The following is a 12,956-nucleotide window of genomic DNA, read 5'->3' on the forward strand; positions in this document are numbered from 1 at the left end:
CATTTAGAGCAACATCTCCTCTTGGCGAAATTGAAACTGTTTTCCATTACGGCCACTGAATATCAATGTGACTGTGACGAACAAATAATATTTTATACGAGGAGAAATTTCGTTTTAGACATCCTAGTCCTATTTACGTATTTTCGAACAAAGTGTGACAATTTAGCTTTCAATTAAGCTCTCTGTTTAACTGAATGAGGGATTTTTCGGTATTAGTCGGATTAAAGTGTGAACAATGTGATATGCCCACGTTTGGTGTTTCTGCAGTAATGGTTTTAGCAAACATGTTCCAGTCATATATCCAGGGTTTTTTAGGGCATATGTTGGTATTTGGAGTGGAGCACCGTTCATGTCACGGTTTGTGGGTTATTTCCCGGCAGAATGCAGATGTTTAGTATGAAACAGTATAAAAACTGACCAAAACTCGTTGGCACAAGTAGGGAAAAACGGGGTTCATAGAGACGCATTGTGCAATATCTCTTCGCCTCTCCGAAGCTCCGACCTATCTTCCTGTTGCTAATTAGCTAGGTGACTAGGCGACTTTCGAAACTTAACCTAATTGAATAAATAATTAGTATCCTCGCGCTAATTTTCATTTTTCTTCTTTTCAGTTTACCTCCTGGCCCAAACCGTATCCACGCTATCAACGCAACAATTCTTCAGGAGGCAGCCCACAAATGCGACTATCCCTGAAGGACAAGAGGTCGTTTTGGCCTGCGAAGTGTCCAATTTGGCAGGTGCTGTTCAGTGGACAAAGGACGGATATGCTTTAGGTGAGAAAGCGCCAAGGTTCTCACGCCTCTAGAGCTCTTTTTGATTCACGCGACGCAGCTGAGCCAAAATGGGCACAAGAGTATTCAGGAGAAGAATGTGAACCAGAAAGCGCATAGAAACGTATTCAGTTTCGAGTGTTGCTGGATAGTGATTTATTATTCAGCATCTTCAGGAGCTCTCTCTATGCCTGACATTCTCGACGAAGGGTTTTTCCTAAACTCAACAGTTCCTCGGTGCCGACGTTCTCAATATTCCCGTCTTTTCTTTCAAATTATTCATTCCCTGTCCCAATTTTCCATTGGATGAAGTGAGTTCTCAGGTTTAATTAACACGGCCTTTTCGTGAATTGGATTAGTGTACGTTTTCCTTCAGTTCAAGCTATACTCAGAAATATTATGTGTTCTGAGCTTTGTCGTGATGAGGGAAATGATCGAATATTGTTTGTTCGATTTTTAGCACGGCTGGTTATTTGATTTTTTTTTTCTTCATGAAATTCCGGTTTTCAGGTTTATTCTGGTACCTTATTAAAATTTTTACCTCTTGATTGAGACCAGATTACTCCTCGTATGGGAGTTGTTGGGGTCTCTTCCGGAAATCGCGTTTTGCAGGCCCCAAAACAGTATTCTGCAGTTATTTCGGAGTTAACGTCGTCCATAGAATTAAAGAACGAAGTGTAAAATTTTAGAACTTTAACATTGCTCAGGTCAGCACTCGAAGAAGTCGAAAAAAAAATGATGAGCTTTGGCCATTCGTTAAGCTTTGACTTGAAGCTCGTTGAGCTTTCTCTGAGCAGTAAAAAATTATGGGAAAATTCGAATTTTGTTTTCATAATCTGCAAACGACCTGAGCATACCAACAGACTTGTGAAAAATTCTAATATTTTGAAAATAATTGTTGGGTTTCCTCTTTGGTTTATTTGTCCTGTAACTCTATGCTTCTGCCTTTAATTTCACGCATCTGGAACATCTGGAAATCACTTTTGCTATACTCCATCCAGAAATTTAAGTGATTTCTTCGTACGCATTCACATGTAGCTCGCAAAAATCAATTTTCTCGAATTGCTTCCCTTAAAAAGGGGCATAATAATGAAAGACCAGCAAAACCCATCGCGCAAGGGAGATTTTGCATAATCATCGCTGCCAATTTCTTTGCCGCCACGTCTTGATAAATTGTCAGCAATGTCAGGGTAAAATATTAGCGAAATTCATATTTTAAACCGTTGGGAACATAGTTCTGAGCCCCGAGGCTAAACTATTTTTCCGCCGGAATGATAAATTAGGACAAAAATAACATTTGCAGTTTGTCACAGTAGTCTTAATTGATTGTTTAATGTATTAGAAGCGATACCCTCTATAATATTTTTAAACATGTATCTCTCCTCCGTCTTGGTGTTTTCCCCTATAATCGCTCACAGTCCATTATGCTGAGAAATTCTCTTGCGAAAAGGGCGAAAAAGAAGTCCGAGGACAAAGGGAGTTTTCCTTGAAGTTTTCAGGAAGGAACGATTGTGTGTTCAGTTTGAATGTGCCGTCAAACGGCGAGGGTGGGTAATTTCTTCTAATTTTATTCTTACGTTGCATGGAACGGTTTTCCTCTCTTGGATTTACGTGGGACAGTCGAGTTTCTGCTGGCCAGATTTCAATCCAGAGCAATAGTCATTATAGCACTAATAAAGCAGCTTTTAGTGGATTACCTAAAGTGAATAGGTGCTCTCGCCTCATTACGCTTGACCCTCGAGACTGACCGTTAGCCACCTCTGCGATCATCGATAGCCCTTAATTATTTAAGTGTTTCTCCTATTAGAAATAGGCAAGACCCGCAAATTTATTAATGTCCATGGTAAATTCGGAAACTGATTGGAACTCTTTTGCAGGATTTTCCTCGGTCATCACGGGGTTTCCCAGATATTCGGTTATCGGGGAGCGCAGGAATGGCGTCTACAATTTGCGGATAAGCAACGTTTCCCTTGAGGACGATGGGGAATTTCAGTGCCAAGTTGGGCCCTCGAAAATGCACAAGGCCATCCGGGGATATTCTAGACTCACTGTTATCTGTAAGTAAAAAACTTTTTTTCAAACTTCGTGAACGATCAAGAGCTTGCGCTCAGCACATACCTGTCAAGAACAGTTCCATGTGTCCGTTATATTTTTCTCGATAAATGTCATGAATAACAACCAATTAATCAATAAAATTATTCCATGAGTAACCATCCGATCTTGAAGAAAAGAAATTCCACACAGCGACACTCCTGTCCTATTCATTATCCGCAAGCATTTATCACAACTATAAGTAATGTCCTTGTTGAGTACATAACAGCAATATACTAATCATGTTTAATGCATTCATGGCGCAATTCAAATACGTTATTATCAAAAAACTCGTTTCGACGACTGCAATCAATTTAAATTACGATGTAAAATTTTGAACAAGCCTCGTTAAAAACGGCCCTATGTCGGGCTGCATTATAAAAAATTACGTTCAAAATGGAACAATGCAAATCTGGCACGCTTTATTCTATTTTTCATACGCCATTATGTTATGTTCGTTTAGGTTGAATCGATAACGCAAATCGCAAATGATATATTTTGTGCATCGGAGCTAAAAAATTGGAAATTGCCGGTAGATCGTGTCGTTTGCAGGTGGGTATTTAGTGTTTTCAAATATCGAATCGATAACGGAACACCTCTCTTTCGAAATTCACACTCTGAGTTTCACGTAACGAATTTCCTGGTTTTTCCTTCGAAAAGTTTAGACGGTGAAGGAAATCAAAGAGAACTTTCGACCGCGTTAATTATTCACAAGTGCCATAAAGCAAAAGGCGTCTCGTGACATTTACTCTATACAGCGCAGGTTAATGTAAAATTTATAGCAAAATCATTCTTGATTTGAGGCACGACTAAGTGACGAGCGAGTGATTAAACATTAAAACAGCGCCTGTGAAACTTTTGCTTCAAAGTTTTTCTTTTTGAGGCTTGATGGCTTCCTTCAAACAGAATTGGGGACACATTTTTTGTGAATTATTTAGCATGAGTTCTTGTAAAGGTCGGAATTTATTCGAGGTCGAAGATGAGAAAAATCTTCGCATCAGGCAATTGAATTTTTTTAAAACGACGAAGTCTGCGATCAAAGATTTCTGTGTCCGAGACCTAAATTCTCGGCATTCGAATGAGACAATTGAAGTTTATTAGGTATTAAGGAATCTTCAAAAATGCGTCGACATTTCGAGAATGGACCGGAGAACTGGATATTTAAAATTCCTAACGATTAATTTCTGTTTCTGTAGTTGCTCCATCCACTTTAAGCAATACTACGGCTCTAAATTCCTTTAATAACTCTGGAAATTGCAGACTTTATTCAGGAATTGACGGCTCCTTTCTACAGAGTAAGCTGAACATGCGAGATCGACTGAAGAATAAATAACTTAGTGTTTCGGATATTTAATAAATTAACTTATCCATCGGAAAACAAACTTTGTCCACTTCCTTTTATCCCAATTTGAAGCCCTAGATTACATCAATAATTCTTGAATTTACAAGTTTTATCGAGGAATTGATAGCTCCTTGCTGGAGGAGAATTTGAAGATGCGGGAGCTACAGAGGGAGAAACAACTTTATTTTGAACATTCTTGCAGGAGTATTTCCGTTTTTCTAAGAAACTTTCTCCATTGACTTTTATAGACTTTTGAGAATCTGAGCTCCAACTATAATGCGTGAAATTGCAGACTTTATTGAGGAATGAATTGGAGGAATTAAAACCCTTTTAGAGAGCAATCGGAAAATGCTAGATCAACAGAAGAACATATTTTCTCATTTTCTTTTGTGTAATTTTACGGCTCTACATTCCTTCAATAATGACTGAACAATTAAGAGATTCAAGGGGTTTAGAAGAAGAAATAACTTTTTTATCCTTGTCTTTTTCATTTACAGACACGTTTCTCCAGTGATTTTATGCAACTTTGAGGCTATAAATTTCTTTTCTATTTATTGCGCAATTAATGGCTTCTCTCTAGATACGAATCTGAAACTATAAAATCTGAAATTTAGAAAATAGGGCGCTCTATAACCCCACACAATCGCTTTGCAGAATCTCTTTTGGTTTCTGAGACACGGAGCGACATAATATCTGAAATGGAAGTATCGAAAAGTGGTTTTCTAAGACTGCATGACCTCCAGCGAGATCAATATAGGATTCATATGACTTAAACCGGAAAAAGCACACTGAACATTTCGATTCTTGTCGCAAATTTCCTTAGGAGGGAGCTACCTATTTGAGCTCCTCAAGCGTCTTCGGCCTTCTAGCGCTCGTCTTTTAGTTTCCCAGGCACAGCTCGCTTTGATACTTATTTTCTCAAATTTGAAGTCGCTCCAGTTGGGCCCCCAACGACACAAACTTTATATATAATTTTGAGAAAGTGTAATTGGGCAGAAGAGGATGCGTAATCACAACTTTGTATGATTCACCAAACTCGTCAATCTAAAATGTCGCAGCTCTGCTCTATAGAACTAACTTGCCAGGTGATCGCACAATAATAATTAATCGGCGAATCAATACTGAAACGGTGTTGCGATTTCGTGGGAAGATTACACATGTTACATTATAAGCGTGACAAGCAATCAAATTCCTCCTAATAATATCTTCTCCGTAGAACGTAAATCTTATTAATGTAGGTGGTGCGGAAACCTCTTATTACCTAGGAGATTTAATTAACTTCTTTTTGGTTACGTATTACCATGGCCAGAAACGACCCTTAATTTTTCCGCCCTTTGTCCTTTCAGGTCCGACATTCGTCAGGGCACAAATTGAAATCGCCATTAGTGTCCTGTGTCCACTCGGCTGCCTTAATTAGGATGGGTCGCTGCCGTGCCCACATAAAACCTGTTCGCTCTTTAACGCGAGCATAATTGATCGAATTAGCGCCGGAAAATATGTCGCAACCCTTAAAAACCTAAATTTCATTTATGTTCCTTGAAGAGTTAATAATTCCGGGTTGCAAACGTCAGAAAAATAATTCGCTGATAAACTGCTTTTAACTTTTATCTATGTCTCAAAGTTGGTTTGGTGGGAAAGAAAAATAATAATTTACAAAAGAGCCCCCCGAGCCGAAAACTTTAGGAGAGGAAAAAATGAAAGATTACCGATAAGAGTTTTTAATCATATCTTGCGAGGGTAAATCGTGCCGTATGAATTTATGGCAGAAAGGGAAAACAAATCAAAAAGTGACGGGGAAATATGGCCCTTGCCGGCAGCGCCCTTTCCAAAACAAAAGCGCGGCATCAAAAATATTTTTCCCATTGGCCTGGAAACTTCTTCGCGTCGAGTTTTAAATTACTGGAACAATTAGGGCTGATCGCCCCTGCTGCATTAATATATTATATTTACATGTGCGTATTGGGCGATTAATCACATCACCTATAGCCATGACATTGTTTCAAATTATCGAGCTCCGAGTAAAATTACATTTTGTCGCAGTAATAATTGAATATAACACAGGGTGTTGCTAGTATTAACCCACATTTTGTCAGCAGAAACCGGTGACAATAATTCAACTATTTCTCTGAATTAGGAAACTTGATTTTCTGAGTCAGGGATCACGAGCATTATCCAAAATTTTGTTTAGTTCTATTTAATTTAGATTATCTAGGAATTTTGAAAATGTCTCATATCAGGCCAAGAATCTTAAATATTGTTTTTCAATTTTGGATATTTTTCGTTTATGTCGATCTAGGTTAATCGCATAAGCTAAGTATACTTATCACATAAATTTTGGTCTTCAGTTTTTTTCCTTGAACAATTTTGAAATTGCAACAGAGGGTTTTTTGTAAATTTCTTTAAACCCTCTCTTCTATGAATACTCGGAGAACAGCAAATTATTGCATTATCGAAAAAATAATTCAGGTTAGTTTTTCAAGGGTTTTTCAAACGCCCTGTGTAGTTTACTTAATTTTTTTGAGCTCTAGAATGTCAATTGCTTCATTTTCCACAAACGTTACTTCTTCTCAATTAATTTTCATTCAAATTTCAATTTTCAGAACTTTCAGAATTTCAGAACTTTTCAGAACGAATTTTCCAAACAGTTGAACTATATATTGGGTTAAAGAGAGGGTAATTCAGGTTTGCTTTTTAAATACTTTTCCATACCTCTCGATGGTTCTTGGTTCCCTAAGCAAAGTTCCTTGACACTTGTTTATTTTCACGTTTAAACATCTTTAAGTGGAGAAAACTGATACCTACACAAACATCTCGCATCTGAAGTCATGTAACAAGTGCTTTTTCTCTTTAAAAACAAACATCAGGGGTACAAGCAAGATATATAAATTATTCAAAAATTCTAAAAATGAGAAACTTAAAAATACACTAAAATAATACTAAAAAATACCACCACTTAATAAGTCACTGAAACCTAAAACAAGAGTGCAAGCCATTTTGTTCTAACGTGAAGGATTTCTGTTTTATAGCTTATTAAAAAGTGAAAATCTCAATTGTTGCGGGTAATTTTTCTAAAAATTAAAAATTTTAGAGATGAACTTAGTATAAGAAAAAATTACTAGACTGATAAAATTATATCCAACAATTGATTTGAATGAAGAGGTGCTCCTCCAAAATTCCTCATGTGTACTGACGCTGATCTCGAATAGAGTTTTGGACAATGCTGCAATAACGAGAATATTTTTAAATCGTTTTTCTAGGACTTAATAAAATGTTTATTTCGAACTTCTGTTCTTTATAATTTCTGAGATAACTATAATCAATTATCGTGTTGGCTGCCAAAAACTTTCTGAAAAATTGATAGGTGATTTCAAAAATACCTCAAAGTAAAACGATTTAGGAAACACAATTGCACAAACAAATTTAAATCTGAGTAAGAGAAAACACGAGTTCAACCCTTCATCAAAGAATGACAACAATAATGATGCTCGCTCTTAGATGAAAGCCGAATAGTAACTATCGTAATAACGTAAATGCTCGACTCGATAGTTGAATAATCAGCTTTTGGTAGCGATATCGCTTAGCTCCACTGAGAAGTCATCAGCAGGAAAGTGTCAATACACCACCTGGTAGAAATTAGGTAGGAACTTCAGTGGAGTTTCTCCACTTTCTTTGATCTAACTTTTGAGCTTTTCTATTATGTCTCTTTTTCTTAAATTCCAAATTGTATGGTCAAAATCCGGTGATCCATTTGTTTCAAAGGTTGTATTTCAAAGGTTAACCCTAATCTCCCTCTAAGTATTATCCTCAGTCACGTTCCGGGCCAACTGCAATGTCACGGCGTCCACTTTATTAGCCATAACAACGGTCCGAATGTGACTCAAAACGGTGGCGGTTTCCTCTCTAGTCATTTTCTATTTTCGACGAGAAACCCGCTGAATTTAAAGGCGATCAGGGCAATAGAAGGACACGACGTCCTCCCTGATGGCATTACGACCAGTCCGGGATGCTGCCACTCAGATAAATGAAGGACCTGAAAAATGACGCTGACCTTATTTCGAGGATTTTTGCTCCGCTCTTTGTTCCATTTGAAGCAGCTTAGAGGGGCCAAAACTCGTGATTAGAAGAGGGATTTTTGTTTCTCAAAACTAGCGGTGAGTGGGGTGTGTAATGGCGATTCGTCTTCGTTTCAATTGAACCGAAAAAAGACTGAGACAAATTAAAAACTTGGGCAACACAAAACCGTAGTCTTAAAGGATTTCTGCTTGGCAAAACCAACCAATTCCTGCCTATTGTGGTGTTATTGTTCGCCAGTGAAAGAAAACTGCTGACTAGATTTTTTCCCCTTTGTAATCGCCTTTTAATTTCCTCCGCCATAATTAGGGGAAAAGATTACGTGGCTGGTCCACCTGAAAAGAAAAAAAGATTGCCAATTGTCTTTGCGATGGGAAGTTCACAGTAGTTTTTAGATTTTTCTTCGGCTCATGCCTAAATTGTCTGCTTTTTCTGCGGAAAACTTAAGGTGTAATTATTCCAAGCGAACGGTTCGCAAATAGTAACCCCAGAGAACATTTAATATCACGACGATGACACTGGAAAGTTTCTGTAACTGAAAACTATAAAATCGAGTTTCAGCACTGACGAGAAAATAAAAGGAAAAGCAACTTTATCAGTTGTTCCTCCTTATGGTCCTGAGAAATGTTATAATGTTCCTCTGTAGTGTTGTTAATGATGAATGATGTGCGTCACGGGGGTGTATAAAAGTGCAAATTGAAATGGACGTCCCCATTTCACGACTTTTAAATAACAAAACCACTACGTTAAACGGTATTTTCCATTTCCTCCGACTCTTCTCCGACTCGTAATCATCTCAAAAATTAAATAAGCTCCATATTTCGCCCGTTCCTTTCTGCTTCTTCCGTCCTAGGCAATTAGGAGGAACTGCGTAATAATTTCTAGGAACGAGAGGACGAAACAACTTTTTTCCTGCGAAACATAAAATATTCGGTATAATTCGTTTCGCCCTCGAAACAAATTATCCTTAAAAATTACGACAGTTCTGCGCAAAAATGAGCAGGGGATATAAATGGAACCGGTAACACTTTCATTAGCCGTGGAAACTGGGGATATAACACAAACCAGAACAAAATGCGCTCGTAAAAGTAAAATTTAATAAAGTTTTCTTTTCAGAAAAGGATCAAGCAGCAACGTGAGGACCACCGTCTTGTCGCGAAATATCGTTATTTCTCCTTTCTTTTATTGCTTATTATTATTTTTTCCTTCGTCTCACTCCTGAAATTACGACCGGAAATCAGCGCCATTTCGAACAGGATTTTGATAGCTCGACACAAGATCTCTCTGCTCGTCAAATAAACCGTTTCAGTTTATTATTCTGCATCAGTTTCTTAATTTCATCCCAGATGCTACATATACGAGTATTAGGTCCGTAAATGACAACAGCCCCTTTTCTTATTTGCACTCATGTGCGTGGGAAAAGGAAAATAGGAGAAGAAAATCTGTGATATATTTGAAAAATGTTCTCTACCACAGGTACGAAGACATCTTTTCTGGAAAAATAGGCAAACTGGAAAAATTCTTCAGGAAGCTCCAAGTGTTAGGAATTTTGAATTCCCGAAAGGGAGATTCTTGGTGGAGTGTCCTCGATTTGTAGGAGGCAGGTGGTGGGCGCGTCAGGCGAGCCCTCCCGCCGGACAAGTCGGAAGGGGGCTGTCGCGTTGGCATCCTCCAAAGGGCGGCTGGTTCAAGTTACGGCAACCGAAACTAACCAGAATTAATAATGCTCAAAATTTTTGTGTGATCTAAACAGGCCGGACTAAATAACGTTTATTAGACTTGATTGACCTGAACTAATTAATCGAAACAGCAGCAATTCTAGACTCATCCTATCTGATGTGAATGAATCATTTTCGAACCTCTTAGCAGGTAAACTGATAAACTTCTAGAGTAACTAAACTGATCTGAATAAATAATTTTTAAAATTCCACACTATGCTGAACTGGTTTGGCCATAATATATTCAAGAAATTTGTCTCATTTAAATTAGCCGACACAAAACTTATTCGGTAAATTTGGCGAGCTCAAGCTGACCTGACCGAAAAAACTAAAATCACTAACCTAAACGGGCCTAAACGAGACAAAATCAGTATTTTTGATTATTTTCAACATTCAATCCCAAATGACTCGATCGAAATGTATTCAGAAATCTCAACTAAACTGAACCGGTTTCAAAGGAAGATATTCAGGAAAAAACGACTTCATATCACCAAATCAATTTTTCTCTTTGCGCACACATATGCGTGCGCAAATTGCGTTATTTCCCCACTAATTTTCGCACTACCTGCACAATACACAATCAAACAATAATTGATTTTTTCAATTCAACGCACACACGTTTCTTTGTATTATACTTTCAATTTCATCCCCTACGCAAACTCTCAGTGTTTCCATACATTACCATACGCCCTAAACCGCCCTAATCGGCCTTATGTTCTCCCTGAACTCAAGAGGTTGTAAGTGGTGGATATTGAAATCGGCCCTCGGTCCTTAACGATATCAAACACGGTATTAATAGAGCCATGAAACTCTGGTCTTCAGACCAAACGTTTGCTTTATGTCAATAACATCTGAAGTAGCACACTTCAGGGGTTGAGCGGTAGGGTTCAAAATTAACAACAGTGTCACTGTTGTTCAAAAGAATCCTTGTGGATAAAGGATGCATTATTCAGATATTTTTATAACAAAATTTCAAGCATCTGGAGAGTGTTCAAGATCGTTTCGCCTGCATGTTTGCAGATTAATTCCCAATTTTCCGAATATCCAAATTCAGTGGGAGGTTCTTTGCCAGTTTTTTTGAGGGCAAGAAAATGGGAATTTCGATTTTGTACTTACAATTTCCTAAGGAACTTTTCTCCCTCTTAATGGAAATAAATTTTGAAAACAGTGCATTGCGCCAATATTCCGAGAACGTAGTAGGTAATATAATAATGACTACCTTCCTATATCTTGCCAATTAATGGCCTCGAGTGAACCTTTACCATTACGGCGTTGTAACGTGAAACTTGCTGTGTCCGAAACTCCGAAATTGAGTTTTGGGAGTTGGAAGAGCAGAAGTAATGGACGAAATGCAGTTTGTTGCTTGCAACACTTCCTAATTCGATTTGCTGGGCGATGTGCTGTGCAACGTGCTATTTAATTTCTTCACCCCCGACGTAAGTAATCATAAGAGTTTAAATGAAGGATCGAAGTTTGCATTCCCATATGGCTACAAATAAACTTGCAAACAGCTCATATAGCAGCAAGAGATAAATTAAGGGTGGAATTTACCGAGCGTGCAAAAATAATTTATAACCGCCCAAACGTATAAATTTCCTAAACAAGTATTCCCTTATTCCCATTGCTGAAGATGCGGCCAAAATACTTCTTCGATGTTAATAATTGCCGAGAGAAAACCCTTTTTCGTTCCCTTTAGTTACATTTCGCTCGTGGACAAAGAAAATATTTATTTTTTTTGACTGAAAAATTAAGCCAACCCGTCACAGAGACTTACCTCACTCCTAAGAAACGGCATTTCATAATTGGGGCCTTAGTTTGCCTTATATTAATTTAAAGCTCCCAAACGGCGTACTAAATGCCAAAATATGCCTTGTTCGTATGCATTAGGTTCTAAGATGATATTACCCTCGCATATCATGACAAATACTATTAGTTTCCCCTAACAATATGTATCTCGTAGGCTTACCATGAGTTATTTCCAAAATAATTTTGACTAATTTCTGCATTTATTTCAGACTAATTAGGTTTTCGAAAAGTTGTTGAAGTGGCGTCATTACGGCTTTAAACATCACGGAAAGAGCATTAGGATTTTCGTCTAAGAACAAATAACGAAAAAGGCAATTCACAATAGGTTGCGTGATCTTGTACAAATTAGAGAGGCAAACCACATTTTCGTGCGACTAAGCGACCCGAGGACTATGATTTAGTCATTCCCTTTGAGGAAAACATTAGAGAAAGTAATTGCACTCGGACAGCCACTCTTTGTTCAGTAATACTATGGATAAAGACATCTGTAATTTGTCATTCGTTGTTTTATTTCAAAATTAAGTTCATCAACATATAATTCAAAAACCTCGAAATTGCCCCGTCTAGTTCCAGGCAAAATTCCTCAAAAATGTAGCAACCTCCATCCAGTTTTAACCAACGTTTTTGCCAAATTTGGTTAGCCAATTAATTTAGATTAGTCGAAAATCCTTAGAATTTGTCAATCAGTTCAGTTCGGGTTAGTGACGAATTTTGCAAAAATGTTGATGCTATTCAAAAATCCTGAATTGCTGTCATCCAGTTTTCGGTTAATTGAGTGCCCTTTAAATATGTTTAAATGTATTATTTTGACGATATTAGCCAAGACTCTCCTTCAGATTAATCAAGATAACTCAAATGGATTTGATTAAAAAATTTGCAGGTTTTTTACTCTTGGAGAATAATTTGGAGCAGTTTTTTCCTCATACTTTAACTCAACTAAATCGTTCCTCTTTCTCGATTGGAACTCTCATTTTCTTCTCAATGGGAGCACAATAATTTTTCTTTCTCTTTCTTTCCCTTTTCCTGATTTCGACTATTAGAGCAATTTACTTCTTATTTCACGTCTATAGGCTTGAAAACGACTTTAGTAGACTGACGATTCTGTGTACAACTATAGGACCACTTCTTACCTTTTCGACAAGTGAAATTTCTCAGAAC

The 12,956-nt window shown here is 37.6% G+C and overlaps 1 protein-coding gene across 2 annotated transcripts in view; it reads left to right on the plus strand.

The window, feature by feature from the left end:
- sns (sticks and stones) overlaps nt 1-12,956 on the plus strand; it is a 55,908-nt gene that overhangs the window by 20,153 nt on the left and 22,799 nt on the right. For both annotated transcript variants that reach the window (XM_066401834.1, XM_066401843.1), the window contains exons 2-3: nt 612-773; nt 2,648-2,827. In XM_066401834.1, the coding sequence (XP_066257931.1) occupies nt 612-773; nt 2,648-2,827 (342 nt within the window). The remainder of the gene's footprint in view (nt 1-611; nt 774-2,647; nt 2,828-12,956) is intronic.

This window comes from Euwallacea similis, chromosome 2 (genome assembly GCF_039881205.1).
Source record: "Euwallacea similis isolate ESF13 chromosome 2, ESF131.1, whole genome shotgun sequence".
Taxonomy (NCBI): domain Eukaryota; kingdom Metazoa; phylum Arthropoda; class Insecta; order Coleoptera; family Curculionidae; genus Euwallacea; species Euwallacea similis.